The 20,067-nt window shown below is 40.6% G+C and overlaps 1 protein-coding gene across 2 annotated transcripts in view; it reads right to left on the bottom strand.

Moving 5' to 3' along the window:
* Positions 1–20,067, bottom strand: part of syde2 (synapse defective 1, Rho GTPase, homolog 2 (C. elegans)) — a 49,275-nt gene that overhangs the window by 17,323 nt on the left and 11,885 nt on the right. For both annotated transcript variants that reach the window (XM_086047330.1, XM_086047331.1), the window contains exon 4: positions 7,053–8,185. In XM_086047330.1, coding sequence (XP_085903456.1) covers positions 7,053–8,185 — 1,133 coding nt within the window. The remainder of the gene's footprint in view (positions 1–7,052; positions 8,186–20,067) is intronic.

Below are 20,067 nucleotides of genomic sequence, written 5' to 3'. Positions count from 1 at the left end.
GAAAAATACTGTATCAATATGCAAAGCTTTATTTCTAAAAAAGTCTTTCAAATGATCACTTCCACAACATTTAAGCTATTTTTAGAACAGGCCCACGGGCTACTCATTTGGTCCTTGGGCGTACTGTTGTCTATGTGCACCAAGTTGGTGACTTCTGATCCAGAGATTCAGTAATGTCTAATTCCAAGTGTCACATTCTATTGTGAGTGAGTGGACAAACTCCATGCCCTCCAAAAAATCCCACTGAGTGTAGCTTTAAAATGAAAACTTAAAGCAATAAACCATCTATATGTCTCTACTTAAACCTCCAGAGTGTGAAACACTGCACAGCTTTATCCCAACATTGACATTTGATACTGAAACCAGGCACCAGTTGTCTTCTTATGTTAGGATTAGGGTGGAATACTGACATACCGTAATTTCTCCTGCATGTGTATGTCTGGTATGTGGCATTGCTGACCAACTGGTGTGGTTGCCCGAGCAACGTGTTAAGTCAGTGGGCTGTGAATGGCGAGTTGGACCCGGTTCCATGAGAAAAAAAAAAAAAAAAAAAAGAATACACCCATACTACTGCTCTTTCCAGGCTCGAGAGTAGAAGCACGGGAATAACTCACCAGGTCAAACTATTTCCTTACCCACCGTGTTTAGCTGAACTACTTTTTGTTAAACTCACACGAGTGGGAGAGGCGAGGACAGATTAGCTGAGGATTTAGCTTTGTGTGCAAGTAAAGAGAAGTCACTGGGCACAATGAACAACAAGTCCATTCAGAAAAAAAAGATTGTTTAGGGGAGAGTTGAGCACAGGCGGGTAACAGCTGTTAGCGGAAGAGAGCTTGTACTTCATGCATTGCGGCTGCCAAGCAACATGACAGGCAGCAGCAGGCCAGTATGTAGAATAGGTCAAACAAAACAAGCTTCTTCAACAAGCATGGGGACTCTTGGTGGGGTGCTGAGACCAATGATGGGATCAGAGGGATTTGTGTTTAGTCTGAAATCAGTTTAATGACTGAACTATCAGTGGCACAAAGGAACAGGGAAACGGGTTCTTGACTTGCTCTTGAATGTGGGCCAGACTTAATTCCACCAAATTGTGGCTCTGTTCAGACACTGTATTAAAGAGAGTCATTAGAATTCATTTCCCTGGGCAAAAGGGATCACTCTATAATCTGATGGTCCATATATACTGTAATTACTACAAATAACTTTCCGTACACTTGCATAACTTAAAGAGAACCAATACAAGCTCTTTATCAGAAATACTCCCTCAACAAAAATAGAACTTCCATAGTTTTAGATGATTGCTAAAATGTATTTTTGGATGTATCCTACCAGATATTTTATGGCTGAAGTGGATGACAGTAAAATTGTTGAAGTTGCTGTTGTTCTATTCTGCTTATCCAGTGCTTGGTCACAGCAGGTACTGAAGCCTATCACATCTGACTTTGGTTGAAAAGATGACTACATCCTGGACTGGCTGCCAGACTATGACAGGGCTATTGTGAAGAGTGCATTGAGTAGGAATTGATCCCCCAGACATACAAAATGAAGCATGCGAACCACTACACCACGCCAAAGGCCAATTACCGTTCCATCATACGTTCAATCTTTTGACTCAAAATTTAGTGCAGTGCAGTTGTATCACAAGCACAATGTCAAAGCATCTCTGACACTCAAAACAGCATGCCTGTTATCTATTACCTTTGTAATCTCATACTTAGAGTTTGCATATAAAATCTAATGAGACTGCATAGATGCCTAAAGAGTAGTGCCTAATCTTGTGGACTGTCAGAATAACAATCTCAAATAATAGAATTTAGGTTTGTGGTACCGTAACAGTTTGGACAATTACCATACCATACCACTTTATTTATATAGCACAGTGGACCCCAAACCTTTTTGCGCCACGGACCGGTTCAAACAAGTGCATGGTTTTCGCGGTGTGGTTATCATTGGTGTTGGTGGGTGGAGTCAGGTGGCATGATCAAAAGATGACACAATATATTGCTGCTTTGGCTCAGTGGCAGATGCACGGCGCCCGTTTTGCTGACATTAGACAATAGACAGGATACTTGAAAAAAACAAACAGACTAAGCAATAACGGAAGCGAGTTTTCGTCCGTCAGTGTAATCATCACTTGCCGGGTCAGGTACCAAAGGACCTCTCAGTCCGTCACTGACAGATGCCCGTTTTGCTGACTACTGCAGAAACACGTTTGGTCGTTGGGGCGACTTATACTCTGAAGCGACTTATGTGTGAAATTATTAACACATTATATCGTATCCCTTTCCTTTTCAAGGTCAGCAAACAATACACCAAACGACCACAGGAGGGTGTTCTAAGGCTGCATATAAACCTGCATTACATATTCACTTTACAACGGGCAGAATAACCTGTAGTGTATATCATTTCACATGTACTGTTCCTTTAAAAGGCGCCGTCCCTGGCAGTGCATGGTCTTGCATCATCAGCCAGCCACACACACACACACACACCCCCACACACACACACACATACACACACGCACGAGAGCGGAGGAGAGAAAAGATAACTACGACCGAATACGAAAATACTTTTGGGGTCTTGGAAACGTTCTACGTGGTCGGCGATAAATAAAAGACTTATTTAATCGATCTACGACCATTTTGGTGAGTTTAAAGTTATCTTACCGTAACCTTCTTGTAATGCTACATGTGTAGATGTTGGATAAATGTTACCATCACAGCTCGTGGAAATTATGTGTACTAAGCCCACAATTTTATTAATTTGATTTATATGGACACATTTATTTGCGTTACGCGACAGAGACAACTTGGATTCCGAGAGGGAGTGGAGACGGGTGGGGGGGCAATTTATACTCCAGTGCGACTTATATATGTTTTTTTCTTCTTTATTATGCATTTTATGACTGGTGCGACTTGTATTCCGGAGCGACGTATAGTCCGGAAAATACAGTATGTATATGTATTTGCCAGAGATGGGCATTTCGTCCCAGGGACGGAACGGTCCGTCCCAGAAGGACGCCCATTTTGTGGACGAGAAGTCTTTTAAAAATGATGGACTAAGCAAGGAGGGAAGTGGGTTTTCGTCCGTCCCTCTGTCCTTCACTGGGTCAAGTACCGACTTATGTGTTGACTGACGGAATGTAAAGACAGAAGAGCTTTAAAAGGATGTGGACGAACAGGGTGGGAGGACGATCATTTTTATGAATAAGGACGGAGGGACAAGGACGGAAGGGTACCCAGGTTGCGGACGGAGGATGGAGGACGGACCGGCAAAAACGGTAAAGTGCCCATCTCTGGTATTTGCATATAAATCTTTATGGTTATGGTTTTCTGTTAAATCTTGGTGAAATTAGTTATATTCAAGACCGTCTCCTGTGTTTGATCGTGGGGCAATGACTATATATGGAAACACTTCGCTCTTTAGGTACAGTAGGTGGCAGTATGCACCTAACAGCTGTAATCTGCCCATGACGCAAGAAGATGAAGAAGGAGAAGAAGAAGAAGCAGAAGAAGGAGCGGAATATTTATAAACAGTAGTTGGAGTGCACTACTTGGATTGTATTTCATTTACCCTTGGCCACAATGGATTCTGGTTACATTTTTAAACTTTAAATGTAAACGTTTTAGTGTTTTAGGAATTAAAACAGCTACAGGCAGCCACCATTTTTTATTATCTTAATAATAATAATAATAATAATAATAATAATACCCGACGAACTACCTGACCGACACACTGACAGACTGACCAATGGACGATTACAGGTTCATTGGGCTTGAAAAATGACGGACTGACGAATGATGGATGGGTACGCAGGCTGCTGGTGGATAATGAATAACGTACTGGCAACTGTTTTGGAGGACTTACATTGCACAACAGCTTCATTTACTCCACGTTGCTTTGGAGATACCGGCAGACAGGCAACCGTGGGGAACAATGTTGTCTAAATAATTTCATTTTGGGAAGCTAACGCCAAGTCATGGCTGTCCATCATCTGCGCATTCGGTCATTGTTTACTTTTTGTTTCTTTTACTTTCTTTTTCGTCTTCAACTTACAAGCCAAAGTAGAGAAAGAAAAGATGAACTCTGATTGGCTGCTGCCACGCACATTCCCGCGTCTGATTGCTCACTGATGCTCACAGCTGCTCATCATAATATCACAATTCTTGATCATGTAATCAACGGGCCCTATTTTTATTGCCCTTTGGAATGTAATCGACAGAATGGTGGGGTGTTTTGGGGCTGGGTCAGTCTCTCTGTGCAGCCCGGTTATCAAGTGGCCCACGGAGCGCGGTACCGGGTCGCGGACCGGTAGTTGGGGACCACTTATATAGCACATTTAAAACAAGTTTAAAAACAAACCATTAACACATAAAACAATGTAATGTGTTTATATTTACACTACTTTAAAATGACAAGACGATGCCATTGTACACAAAGACAGAGCAAGTGCTCTTCATGACAATGAAAGCGTGGTTCACCCACTAGCCTATGTGCATCTTTAACTGTCTTGCAGGGCAGTATGTGCTGTGCGTTACAGGTGTAGCTTTCAAACTAAAAAGAAAGTATCTTACATGGACACTAGGTGATCACATTCATAACTTCAGAGTTTGAGACAGGCATTATTGGACATCTTTTCAAAAGTCTCACAATCATCAAGCGTCTTAAAAGCTTGTAGAACCCTCAGGTCATGCGATTCTGACTAACAGCTTTCTTCAAAGATTTTCAAAATTATTTGTAAAACCACACTGCACTCTGTGTCTGCCCTTGCGCGTTTTAGTGACACAACATACAGATTCTATGGGATCTGGTGTCAGCCCTCTTCAAGCCTCTGTCTGCCTACAAGCCAAGGGGGATCCTTTACTTGTCACTTGCACTACTTGATCTCTGACTCATACAGACTGAACACAATATTTCAGTAATTAAAGGTAGAGCAGAGGGGTAGGGATGAAAACAGAGACAAGAGGCGGGCGTCAGGGCTGGGCATTTCGGGGTTTTTTTCCGTTGACGGAAGCCCATTTAAAATCAGAGGCGGACCGGCCTATAGGCAGGTAGTATCCCCCCAGCCCCCCCACACCCAGATAAAAAGGCAAATGATGGATTCCAGAAGGGTACCCATGCTGCGGACGGATGACGAATAACGTACGCTCAATTTTTTAACGGCGCTACAGTTTGTCCAAAATGTGAGTGAAAACTCCTTTTACTATTAAAGATTAACTTTCTCATTTTATTGACCCTACTATCAATCCTAACATTTTAAAATGACCTGATTTTACAGTGCAAATGTACACAATTCCACGAAGATGGAGGGAATGTCTAGGCACGATCCAAAATTCTTAGAATATAGGTAACTCAATCAATCAAGTCTTCTAACAAAATTTCCTACCCCATCAAAACTTCCTACCGAAGGCTCATTAGACAGCCTTTTCTGCCAAAATGTCCTGCCCTTTGCGAAACTTCCTACTGAAGGCTAATTTGACAGCCAAAATACTACCGTGCGCTTTCAGCTTGTTTTGTTTAGCTGCAGACTGGTCGGTAGAACTTAAAAAAATCCCTTAAAGAGGGAAGTCAACCCAAATATATTTTTTTCAAGAATATGTTCTGTGCAGGCCCACTAGTTGAAACCTTTAAGGTTTTGATTGTATGATGTATTTGTTGTCCTGTTTGTAAATCTTACTGTACGTAGTGAATATTGTACTTAAGCTTGCTTTGAAGAAAATTGCTAATCGAATCGAAATTGCAATATCTGTCAGAAAAATCGCAATTCAATATTTTCCTAAAATTGTTCTGCCCGAGTACAGACATCATTTAAGTCTAAGGAAAAGTGGCCAGGGACCATTACACCTCAGATATGCATACAAGTGTCAGCTTGAGACAGTTCTCGAACGAAATCCACTGCAAGTCCAATACTAAAAAACGAAGTCAAACAATTAAGCAATTATTGGTCTGAAATCTTCAATCTTACATACATACACGCTTCTCCAATGTTGAAGTTAAATCCTATCACAGTTGGATTAAATACTTCAACAATAGTCAATAAATCACAAGACTGATTTATCCAATACATAACTGAATGAGTAATCAACAACAATGAATATAATTTTATAGTAACATAAAGATATAAAAACAACAGCTGATTTATTATCCAGTAACAGAAAAACCAAAGGAGATACCAGTAAATAAAAATAGTAAGTACCTTGGAATCAAAAAAGAACCATTAGTGCTGTCACAGTTAACTATTTGTGCGAAAGTAACTGAGGCATGGTTGGCCTCATTTTAGAGGTTTAATGTTTGCCTGTCGGCCCCAGGCACCCGCTGCCCCCGGCATGCTCCTTTAGAGGGATGTTATGAGCAATGGCCAAACACTTTTACTGTCACTGACTCCTAATTAGAATAAATGCTGTTGCCTCTCTAGACTCTCTCAGAGCACTGCTGCTAGGTTTCAAAGAGCACATAAAATGTACTGGGGTGGATGGTGGGGGTGAAGATGTTCACATGACCAAGGAAAAACTCTACTAGTCCATCGTCGTCACAAGACCAGTCTCTTAATGTGTAATACTTTCTCTTCTATAAATGAAAAGAAAGTGCCTGAAGAAACCAATGACATCATGAAGTGGAGTGCAGCTCCATTTTCCATTCATCCCATGCTTGTAAGGTTGTGTGATGAGTGGCGTGGCGCGAGTACTCGTGTTTTACAGAGCATCTAATGTCACTATTATTCCTTACTCCCATACAAAATGTCTTTATATTTTCTGCTTTAGGCTACATTGAGTAAATGGATATGGACCGAGTTTATATGCATATGTATTCACTTAAGTCCTTTACATGATAAGCGTGTAAAGTAAAAGTCATCCATTTATGGTCATCTACAACGATTAAATCAAACGCAATTAGAATATAAAGACTTCCGAAATTAAATAGATTATATTTGTGCAAAAAAGGTCAAAATGTGTGCTTAAAGATATATTTTAAAATCTGTAATTGCAGTAAAGGCGAGACGAGATCTTATTTTGCAGAACTTGAACAGTTTACATGTGTGGGTTTGGACTCACCTGGCAACCCCGTTTCTCGATCTCATTGATGCATTTGCTTATAAGTAGCGGCACCAAGAGTCCGGTGTCCTCCCTTTCCACCACCCGCCATGCCTCCACACCAAAGACTTGGGGCTCCTTGTTGCCATCTGGTCCTCCATCCAAGGAGTTCTGCCACTGCTCCATCAGGTTCAACTTGACATATATCAGCCCGCGAGGTTCCAGCTTGACTGCCAGTTGGTGGGAACGTATGACCCTAAATAGTGCAGGTAGGACCACTGTGCCGTGACAACAGACACGATTTCGCCTCGGAGTAGGCTCCCAGCTGAACACAACGAGCTTCAAATGCTGGGCATTCTCCAGCTCGATGTTGAAGGTGTGGTCCATTCCCAAGAAGGTAGTTCGACAGGTAAGGAGCGCAGTCCGTGCTTTGTTAACTGAGTCCACTTGGATGGCGCAGTAGACGTCACGAGAGTCAATACGAGGCGGTTTGAGGTCCTCAGCGCCGTAAAAGTGCAGGCTCATCAGTCCAGAGATGTACTGGCTACATTTGGGCTGCTCTGTGAAACTATAATGGCGGAAAGCATCTATGTCCAAATCTGTGCCATTTAGTTTGGAGTTTCCACTTGGTACTTCTGAGTCCTTACATCTGCCTCCCTTGCCCTCAACAGAACTGTGCTTCCCAGATTTAGCCACCAGCTCTGGTGAATCGCCGTCGCTTAAGTATCCACCTTTACTGGCAGATTTGGAGCTGCCATTGATTTTTTTCTTATTGAAACTGTGTTGCGTGGACACGCTGCTGTCCAAGTGGTAGCGTGAGATCACATTTCGGCTGGCAAGCCCGACACCGGATATTGCCAATCGTTGAGGGCCTGAACTTTGGGAAGTGACCTCAACCCCCCCACCTGTAGCTCGAAGTGAATGGGATCTAGGCTCTAAATGGCCACTTCCATTGCTATTACTGCTGCTTTGACCCTTAACGCTGAGTTTCCGACTGAGCTCAGGAAGCTTCTTCATCTTCATGGAAATTTTCCTGACAGTGCGTGGGGATTTGATCTTGTCTGGGAATGACCAGTTGATGGAGCTGCTCTTCTTTGTAGGGTTTGGACTGGAAGGAGGGGAGAAACCAACACTATTGGGAAAGTCAGGAACATCTGTAAAGGCAATGAGAAAGCAAAGAGATGTTAAAAAGGAGACCTTTCATGTGTATCTTTCGGTAACACTAGCACTGCACTGCTACCCCTACTGGATAGCAAGATAGCTAAATGAACTCAAAAGTCTACAAAAACATTTTGTCTGACAAATTTAGGAAAAATGCAACCAAACTGATTTGGAGAGCCTTCAACATGCAGCAAGTTAATGTCCCAAAAGAAACAAATAAGCCCATCAGGGGCAAGAAGTGTAAGGTTTTAGACAGGCCAAGTCTATCTCCTGACTTTATCCCAAAATAATATGGGAAAGTCAATGGTGAATGCTTGAAAACTTACCACAAGAGATTGCAAACTTGTGGTAGCCCTCAAATGTATTTAGTCTACAGCAGATATAGAGGAATTGGCCTCACTATTGGCTACATTTACATGGAAACATTTATTCGGATTAAATGCCTGATCGGAATAAAAATGCTTCATGTACACACCCCATTCGGAATATTCTGACCCGATCAAGTCTATTCTGACCAAGATTTTATTCCGAACAAGAGAGGTAGTTTATGTCGATTGTTAATCCGACCGGCGCGCAAACAAAAACACTTATTCCGACATTTCGGAACAACCGTCTTTCCCGCCCATGTCTGTGACGTCAGTATATGCGTTTCTATAAGAAGCTAGAAGCTGAGGAAGCGAATGACATGGCGGGAGATGTCTTAAGCATCGACGTAACAGCACAAATGGGTAAAATAACGCCAATGTTTAAGGTAGAAATGGACAGAGCGATGTTTTGTTGACACGGAAGTCGCTCTGGCTCCTTTTTCTCCTTCCACTACTACTTCCGCTATATTTGCTCAATCTGTGCAAGTCAAAACAATTTGTTCCGTTTCAAAGTGTGATGCATGAACACACAAGTCCTAATTGATCAATATTTTTAGTATCCATGAAAACAGTGCATCCAATCATAATTTTAATCCGAACTCTGATCGGATTAAATAATTTTTGTCCATGTAAACATAGCCAATGTTATACATTTGGCGGAAGAGTACTTTATTAATCTTGCATAGAGAATTAAACTAATAAATAAATGGGACACTCATTGAAGCACTTATACACTGAACAAAAGCCACTACCTGAATTCACCTTTTATATACTGTTCGTAAAGTCATGTCTTAAGCCAAGTAATCAAACGTGTTAGGTTTACTTGATTTGGATCTACTTGACCCTCTTAATGTAAAACGATAGATCGTTAACAGAAGCAAAATAAAAAGATTATTGTCAAAATCAGCGATTTCAACATTATTAATTTTTGCTGCCTTTTTTTGTGGTCAATTACTGCCCTCAATACTATGCTATCTATCTTGCAAGGAAAAAGAAAGCAGACTCAGACTTAAAGTGGAATTTCCCCACTCATGAGTGTCATGTTATTTTCCGCAATAGTTTGCTTGGGACAGCCTTAGACAGAAAAATACATTATATCCACATTCAGAAAGTTTTAAGATTATTCCCTCAGTCATGTGCGTCTGCCTCCTTTTCACTTGGGAACACCTTGTAGCATGGGAGCCACAGTTCGTGCAGGATTAGGTGTGTATCACATGACTTGGCAAGTCCTTTGATGACTACTTTTAGAACTAACCTCATTTAGATCACGCAATAAGATCCATTTGATGCCACATGAAGGGCTAAATAATGTCAAGTCTCAAGATGTACATGTAGTGTCTGTTCAGGCATTCAATTGTGTTTTAGGGTCCTTATGAACGTATGCATTAGATGATTTGTTGAATTTGAAATGATGGAGTAATTGAAATTGAATATACAAAAACTGTGTTTTGGTTTTTAATAAATGTGAGTTTGCTGACTAATGACTCCTGAGTCCGAAGTAGACGCTACAAAATGTTAGAGTACCACAACAGGACATGCACGCGCCGTTCAGACGCACACAGTAGGCTGTGTGTGCTTACTAGCTAGCATCCAGAAATGACTGTCCTTGTCATAAGTGAAATCGGGCATCAGCCACAACGTGCTTCCTTTTTAGATGTTCGTTTACTACCGCCGTGCTGCTATGAAAGGGGGAATGACATCGTTTTAATACATTTTGGGAAATGCGCCTTTTGGATTCTGTTGTAAACTTTCACTCGGGTAGCTATGACACCATTACCCGCAATGCTTCTGTTTATATCACGGATGACCCAGATTACCAATACTGCGCATGTGCGTTGCAGACAAATCAATTCTTTTTTTTTTACATTGATGCATATTTTAAGCATTTATATCGATTTTCGATAAATCGTTACATCTCTAATATCTACACTTAAATTATTTAGAAAAATGCATGTTATTTGTTCATACTAACGTTTATATGAGTGGCACACTGTTAATGTGGTGATACATACTGAAATATGCTGAATGAGGGTGTAAATGTGTATAATCATCACATTTAAAAACTACATACGTTGTTTCAGGTGCCAATCTGTTACCCAAATCTAATTGGTGTTTATTAATGGGTGAGCGAAAGGCATTAACTTGGTGCACTTGGTACATTCTCGCGTTTTGAAGTTGACATGCATTAATTTAGGGGGGCACTGCCACATCAAATGTGGCGGATACGCTCGCGACCAGAGAATTACTCTGCAGACTACAGTGCTCTATGCTAGCCTCATGAGGGGGTTTTACAAGAAGCTACTTTTGAAGTGCACAGCACTTCACCTCATTATTAAATAGAGGGCGGGGGGAACCGTTGAAAATGCGAACGGAAACGCCACAGTCAAAACGAACGATTGGACAGTTTTAGAAGCCATCCCACCTCTAGTCACATTATTTAGCTGTACCTAAATGTTCAAAAGCAACATTTTTACTAGTCCCAAACCAGTGGTCATATTGCTAGCTAAGGTTGGCTTATACCTCTGTGTTTTTTTTAAATAATGGCATATGAAGTTAGTCGTTGTTGTGTCTTCATCCCGTGAGGTGCAAATCATGCGTTTTTCCATCCTGTCATGTCATGTCATCTTCCAAACCGCTTATCCTATATAGGGTCGCGGGGAGTTGCTGGAGCCTATCCCAGCCGTCAATGGGCGAAGCAGACTACACCCCGAACTGGTCGCCAGCCAGTCGCAGGGCACACTTAGACACTGTCACTGAGCGGGAATCGATCCCACGCTGCCCACACTCAAATCAGGCGTGTGTACCACTACACTATCAGTGGTTTTTCCATCCTATTTTTGTAAAAGTTATGGACAAAATAGTCCATTAACCCATTAAAGCCTAAAGCGCTTCAGCTCCCCAGAACCTAAGGTCGTCTTTGGAATTACCCCCAAAAACCTGAAGTTTTCCCAGAAATTCAACACCTACAAAATAATGAATATCTCATCTCCTGTAGTAGAAAGAAACATAACTCAAAAATAATTTGAGAGCTTAGACATGTGGCTGTCACACAGGCCCGAGTTAATCTTTACTGTTTCAATCGAAGACGTAAAAATAAAGTGTTAGTGCAAGAGAACCACTACTTTTAAATTTTTTAAAAATTGAGTGGTAATGACCATCCTTTTTTCTGTTACAAAGACGTCGATTGTCATTGTCTACAAACATATCATATGACTTGAGTCCATCTCTGCTGATAATAAAGCTCTGACACCAGAGTGGTTCTGTGGAGAGAGCGTTAGACACAAAGACGAAAGAAGAGCGATGGATAGTTTGACCCGGCCAATCTTCCGAGCTCTATTTTCAGAGGGAACCTGGATTTCTTTTGGGTCCCACAACTGAGAGGGAGGAGGTAGATGTGCTGCAATAGTGTGAAGCATAAGATGGGGACCAGGACAGGGTGTGACCAACGGATGGGGGACAAAGACGCCCCTTGTCCAGGCACTGAGAGTTCTGTATGTTCAACTGGAGAGCTGGCAAAGCGGCTGGTGAATGTACAAGTGAACAGTGCTGTTCACTCACATTCCTCAGCCAACCATGGTTAGCCTCCTTTGCCCCCTTCACTAAGTAGCCTTGCTTATTCATGCTTCCTGCCAATAATAGACACAGAGGCGCTCTGAGAAGAAGAAAATGGGTGGAGAACATAGTAGGTGAAAATCCACCAAATAACAACTAGGGAGGGGCCCCGTGAAATTGGAAACATTTTTTTCCACTAGAATGAAGTCTTGTATGTCACTGCACATACAAACGATGACAATATTCCTACAGCCATCACACGTGTGAAGAACATACACAAATATTTAAAGAAAGGAGCTCAAAACAATCTTGGCAGTGTAATGTAAGGCATCATTCACCCACATTAACTAGCAAGCATAAACCGAGTCACTAAACTTTAGTTGAAAATCAAATATACAATAAATTCTCACCAGGAACTATTTATAACAGATTTAATCACTAGTCAATCTGGTGATCAGCGGTTCTGTTATTACTTGAGCTAATGCTAAATGCTAACTTGGTTGACAGGTCAACAGTGCTAAATAAGTCAATGCACTCACCATTATGTGAACGTGAAAGTAAAAACGAAGGAATCTATCAGTTAATTTAATTTAATGTTGATTCAATGTAACAGTTACTTTAACTAACAGTTAATTTAACAGTTAAATTCCTTTTAAATGGTTATCAGATGAATCGCAATGACAACTGTGTGATTGACATACACATGGCCCAAACAATTGGCTTGCTGACTTTACAAAAAAATAGCTGAATGCATTGTTTACGTTTTTATAATCCGCCACCAGTCACCAGCTTTCGGGTTGGATTTTTCTAACAATGAGAAATAGTGACTACCGCCGCCGATGGTATGGAAGGGTATTACATCTTATGCATGCGCAGAAGGTACTTTAATGGTCAGTGTCGCTGTCTGCCGTTGCGGTGTGTTTGACGTGCCGACAGCCGGCCGGACGCCACAGGGGTAAGGTAACCCTAACCCTAACCCAGGGGGTCTGTCACTGTTGGCCAACGTCGTTTTGTTCTATCTAGGCCTTGACTCTCCTTTGCAAGCAAGGGCATTACTTAATACCCTTAATTGAACTATTTATTTTCATTTTTCTCCGGCGGCGGAATATATGGAGCTGTTCATAAATCATAGTTTAGATTGCAATGGAGGGTGAAAAAAAAATAAAAATAAATAAAAAATCGACCAAGGAATGGTGTACGTCAAAAAACTCCGGTCCAGATACCACTGTGCATTGACTTGCATCTGGCAAAACTGAACAAATAATGATGATGTCATATTTACCAAAGAAAAGTCTCTGACTTATGACTGCTGTAATGACTGGTGCATTGTCAATGTCTGTGACACACACGTAACGCCTCTAGCCTTTGGCCATGTGGCAGCAGCCAAGAGAGTAACACAATACTTCACAAGCTAAGGTTCAGGGGTGATACTTTGACACACTACCCTCCAAGGCTATGTTCCTGGGTCAAAGGCCAAAGGTCTGCATTCCTGTGCATGACATCTACCACCACCACCTACATATGCACTTGCTCTTCGTAAATTACTGTAACATGCAGTTGGAATGCAAGTTCATATGCATACAAGAGGAAAACACACGCATGCGCTGACCCTGGAGCTACACTGGGCACCATGCCTCTAACACCTGCCAACACAGGCGAGGAATTTATGACGAGGGCCTTTCACAACACTGGCACCAGTCAGGTGCAGGAGAAGGGTGTGTGTGTGTGTGTGTATGTGTGTGTGAGATGACATGTTCAAGTGGGATATGGTTCATTTGAAACATTAGCCCTGGCTCGGATGTAAGATTGTATTCTGAGATAACAATCTGCCGTCACCGATAATGCCTAGCGCTCGGCGAGAACTGTGAGTGTTCTGTCCACAATAAACGTGTGTGTTAAATGTAAAAACCAACAGGGCCATTGTGTTCAGTGTAAATAAACTGCTGAATGGCACACTTGTCCACTCGTTTCTTCACTGACCGCGTGTTTCTGCTCCGTGCTACTTCCCATCCACTTGGCTCAAACTCATTAGGCCTTTCAGGGGCCGCAGGAGCTTGGCCGCTTAATCACGATGGTTACAAAACCCCCGCTAATATATCCAAGCATGAAGGCCTTCTCTCTAGCAACACATGGCCGTTTGCCAACGCAGCCATCATGTGGTTAAGATCCATTGCAGCCATTTGTGTCCTGCCTCAACTCGAACCCAAGGGTGGTTGCACTGGTCAGTCACAGCAAATCAATAGTACAGTAAAGCCTCACTAATTTGTGAGGAATAGGGACCGAGCCCTATTGAAAATAGCAACAACAAAAAAATCTCATTAATTAAATACGTAATTGACACCCCCCCACTAAAAATGTTTAGAAATATCTGCATTAATAGTTTAAACTGCTATGATCCCAAAACACTTTAATATAATTTCACACTCATCTTACACACATTACTCATCCCAAAATATTAAGACTCGAAACAGTTGAGACAGATCAAGTCAAAATACTTGTCGTATCGTAAACAACCAATAGGCAGGGTCTCACTGTATTCTTAATAAAGCGGAAATCAACCAAAACATTTTTTTTTCAAGAATATGTTCCCAGCAGGCCCACTAATTCAAACACGGCATTCTGATTAATATTGCGTTTGTGGAATATGCGTTCAGCATCAAATTCCACCCCTTTTTAGCCATCTCAGGGGGCGGCCATTTTGTCATTTCTGTCGGCTGGAAATGACATCACAACTACTCAGGGTTCAGGTAACGACCAATCACGGCTCAGCTACAGAAAACAGGTCAGCCGTGATTGGTCGTTACCTGAGCCTGCAGTAGTTGTGATGTCATTTTAATTCGACAGAAGTGACAAAATGGCCGCTCCCAGAGATGGCTAAGAACGAGTGGTTCGATTAACTCTTATTCCTCAAATGCAATATTTATCAGAATGCCTTGTTTCAACTAGTGGGCTTGCATAGAACATATTTTTGAAAAAAATATGTTTGGGTTGAATTCCTCTTTAAACGCTTAATGGGGCTTGAATTGACAAAATAAATCTTTGAAATGTAAAAGCTTTAGTAGTGGTACAACTTGGAAATGACCTAGCAATTTAAAGAAAAATATGATACTAACATAGAATAAAACTCCAAAACTCAAATGACCATGGGGCAAGATGAGACAAGATATGACAAAACGTTTTGCTTGCATTGTTTTTTCACCTGCACTTATATGATTTATGACTGTTTAAAAAAAGTTCCTAAATACAACAGGTGAGAGGCAAAACAATATGTACAGTCTGTAATGTACAGTACCGGTATACTGTATGATGTGTTTGATTTCAAAGGTTTCGCTGTGGTACACAATTGCACAAAATTATCACTGTATGCTTAATGACAATCAAGGAGAGCCTGTCATGGTGTTCCTATTTTGTGACATATAATGTTCTTTTGTCATTCATCTGGGAATGAAAGTAATCTTGTACGGTAATTTATTATGCTTTTGAATTTTGAGTCCAGTTTCTGCTATTCCAAGTTCAGGATTATCACGCGCAATATATATATATATATATATATATATATATATATATATATATATATATATATATATATTCTTTTTATAATGCAATCCAACAATGATACTAGTTAGCTGTGTTTGCAGCAGGGGTAATAATAACTGAGAAGTTATCATATTTGTAATTTGAATGAGGGTTTTATTTGAGTTTACTAGAGAACCGAGTGTTTTTCTTAGAGTTGCCGTGAGTCCGAGAAAACTATGAGCCAACTCTGTGACCTATAGTTCACATTTAACACCAGACTATGGAATCTACTCTGGATTTAGAGTGTAGTTCTCACAATGTTGCCCCGCTGTCTTGTTGACTCCCCCCCAGCCAAACCATGCAGTCGTCCGCCAAGATTAGATTCTTGATTTTAACTCAAGAGTCTCGAGCTCAGGTGTAACTTTAGCAGCATGGCTTCAATCTTGAATGCAGCAGACAGTGACAGCAAAACAACAGCCAGGAAAAATCTCTGATCCCATTCCGAGCGCTGGCCAAGTGAGATTCCACAAGTGCCACCAAAGCGAAGATGAGATTGGAAATGCACAATGCTCACTACCCACGGAGTCCATCAATCATTATTTTCCATACAAACAGAGCTTTCAAATGGACAAAAAGCCAGTCAATAGGCAGAACACAAGGAGTCTGGACTGCATCCGTTGAGGAGGTAAAGAACCAGCCGGCTGAACAGAGGAAGACTCTAGTCAAAAGAGAGTCATCTACATCTGCATTGCTTCATTAATTCATCAGACCACTTACTTGTGCCCTGTCCAATCGTTATCCCTGCAAATAAAACAAAGTCTATAAATGCGGATAATCATGAAGAATCAAAAGCACAAGACAGAAAAGATGGGCTGAAATGGATGCACGGCAATACTGTTGCTGTGCTCACATTTTCATTCAAAGAACCCATCTGAGCCTGGATCAAAGGTTGTTATTCACAAACAGACTTGTGGTGAATTTGCAAAGATGTGGTGAGGAAACTCACACTAAATGCTCCTTTACTGTGGTTACTACACCACACATAGCATGTACATGATGTTTACTATGTGTGCAATGCACTACTGTTACACTTTCACACATTCGAAGATCTGTGGGAAAAATACCCGACAGATAGATCAATAACCCACCAATCACTCCAAATGCTTTATAAAAGGTTGTGGAATAGAAAAGATAATTCAGCTTTATTTTGCAACAACAAATGACAGTAGACTGTGTTCCTTGGCAGGCTCAGTGATCCAAAGCCCTCTTTATCTGATTAATCACTGGAAACTGTCCTGCCAGTGAGAGACAATGCTTCGTTATGAAAAGCTCCCTTGGTCCAATACTACATCCTCCCCAGCCTTGGTAAAAATTGGCAATGTTTTTTAATGCATAAGAATACTGGCAAACAAGCCACAAGACAAGCCATGTCGGAAAAAAGCTACCACAACAAACTCTCACAGGAATGCGCTATATATAAATCAAGTTGCATTGTATTGCCAAAAACTTGTGAAAGACTTGACTTGACTTGGGACTTGGTACCTAAGTGACTCGACTTAAATTAGATTTGAACTACTTGCCAAGTCATCTTGTGTATAGTTTGAAATCTGCATTTGAACAGTTTGACTTTTTAGAAAGGAAAGCCAGCAAGAAAAAATTAGGTGGTGTTTTGTTTCATTGATGCCAACCTGGCAACGAATTCAGCGTCACTTGTTGATGGATAATAAAAGCCGATATTAGGCCTTTCAAAAATAATAGTAATCAGCCGTAGTTTTTCCAATTAAACAATGGTTATAATCTTAGTAAACGCTGTTCAGCAGGTATGAGCAAGAAAAAAAAGGACATAAATGGAACCTTATTCTGTGTGAATTAGGAAATCCTTTGGCATCCTCTTAATATGGCCATTAACATGCAATGTCTGTAAATATATAAATGTTGATAAGGTTCATATTATTGCTTAACGTGCATAATTAGTGTTAAAACTGGATCCTGTTCAGTCAAACCCTCTCTCTCTATACATCATCTATTTCAAATGTCTTTGTGAAAGATGTTTTAACATGTGAGAAAGGCATTTCTGGTTTTTATTTTGAAGTCATCACCATAAAATCATGTAGGTGTAGGAATGTGATTCAACTTTATGGCATGATGCATAAATCATATTTTACCTGTAAGTTCACTCATTATGTTGCTTGTACTGCATATATTTATGGCCTAAATCTAAAGCTAAATTCATCAGTTCATGCTTGTTGGCACATTTTTGTACGTAAAACACCTCTCTGTTGTAAAGGTAAACAAAAAGGAAATGCCAAAGTGTTATAAAATAACAATCAAATACTTTGCCTGCAGTCTTTATTGTTGGAAGCGTTAGGACACCAAATAAACAGTTTTTATTAGAGTTAAAATTTTTATTCATTAAATACTTTTAAAATAATCGGCCGATGAATCAGTGGCCAAATGTAAGAATCGGCATGGTCCTAAAAAAAAATCCATCAGTCGGGCCTATTCTATCACATCGTTGGATATATGTTGAGATGTGGATCACATGGGCCTGTAGAAATCCAAAGAAAGGATTTCCAACTCGATCGTTGCCATGTGAACACACTCTTACTATGCCAATTTACTTTCTAAAATCTGCATCGACAACAAAATAATGTAGTCAATAATGTTAAGCAGAATGAAGGTCTCATTAAACCCAAAGAAATTAAGTGCGAAGTCAACAGGCATTAGAGTGGAAGGCAATTTCGAAGAGAAGGGGTGGGGCCATTAAAAATCACACAGCTCTCGCTCCTCTCATTTTCATCGCTATCAGAACAGTACATGTGAATCAAATTATCACAGAATAGCTCCTTAGGACTCGTGATCAACAGAACCAATTCTCCCAACATATAAGCCATTACATGGTGTAGATGAGGAAATTAATCAGATCAAAAGTAGGTCACTGCTAAAAGCGAACATTAAAAATCACTTCCATAGACACCCAGAGAACATTTGTTCTCTTGCAAAAGTGATGAGCATCCAATTGCTACATCCAATTATGGACTTTAATATAATTAATCATTAAGACAAGCCAGAAATTATACTAATAAATTTTATTCAGACAAGGTCATCAAAAATAGCCTAAATTCTGTGTGTGTCATGATTATAAAAGTGTACCTCTGCCGACCCATTTCGAGGTACTGATGGGGAAACAGGGAAATATTGCAAACTTTGATAAATATCTTTGTGTCTAGTTTGATCGTAAGCCTACAGATAAAGTCTCTAAGAAAGGAAAATTCCTGCACCATGAAAGACACACAAAAAGTCAAGGGGTCAATCGAGATGCGCGCCAGCGAGTAGTGTCGTTAAATCCTGAGCTCTCGCTGTCCTGCAAATTGGATTGAATTACATTTCTATTTCTAGTGGCTGTGTGAAAGATGAATAGTGATGAGGTAATGAATCTAATTTTGTTTAAACAATACATTTTTGTTTGTTTTGGGGCTTCTGCCATGACACCAGTAATAGCGTGTAGACGCTCGAACCGACTTCCGTCCTTATAGTGAAAGGAGGAAGTGAGTATGGCGTAAAGCAGACAGTTGTATTTTTGTGTGCCAGGGCTGATCCCATTCTCCTCAAAGTTGATTAGTGAATATAAAAACAATACAACCCCCCCCCCCCCCCCCCCGGGCATGAGAAAACGTCCCATTCAACTATTTGTAAGTCAACCTTTCATCAAAAGAGTTGTGAAAAAATTGTATTAAGGTCGAATTCTTGCCCAGTGCTGCTTTAATGCTCTGCACAACAGTTCATCACTTGCATGCATTTAGGTCAGTGAGCATTTTTGCAGTTGAATATTTTTGCGAAAATTACTCCTAAGCTCATTTGTCATTCTTGCAACTTGTAAAACTCGGAGCACTAAACCTTAAATATTTGATTTCCTCAGCATACCCAAACTACACACACAGCACTGTGCTCCTTCAGCAAGTAAAGGGCTGTTTGCGTGCCATAGAAAAGTATTATGAAAAGTCATAATTATAGACTCAGTTCTGTGCCAATTGGTCCAAACTACCATGTTGCCACATCACAGCAAATAACAAGTTGGAAGTTAGGAAAGACCAAAAAGAAGCTGAGCTTATTAAGAGACAAGAGAAAAGTCGTGTGCTGGCTGTCATTATGTAGACTAGAGTTGTTAACAATTTCCTTGCACAAAATGTCATTCATTTTTATGTTGTAAACAGCACAGTACTCTACCTGATTCCGCAATCCTTTCTTATATCGCCTATATAATTGCATAACACTTACTGTATCTTTCAGACCATAAAACACACTAAAAATCCTTTAATTTTCTCAAAAATCGACAGTGTGCTTTGAAATGCGGTGTGCCCTATATATGGATGGTTGTCGGCTTTTCAGTTCATCGACTTTAATTCAAATTCCTTCCCGTTACCTTCATTGATATTGTGCCT

The sequence above is a fragment of the Filicampus tigris genome, chromosome 12, assembly GCF_054856515.1.
Source record: "Filicampus tigris isolate MCC_2025a chromosome 12, RoL_Ftig_1.0, whole genome shotgun sequence".
NCBI lineage: Eukaryota > Metazoa > Chordata > Actinopteri > Syngnathiformes > Syngnathidae > Filicampus > Filicampus tigris.
Note: the sequence above shows the minus strand (reverse complement) of the source record. Positions and strands in the feature narration are given on the sequence as shown.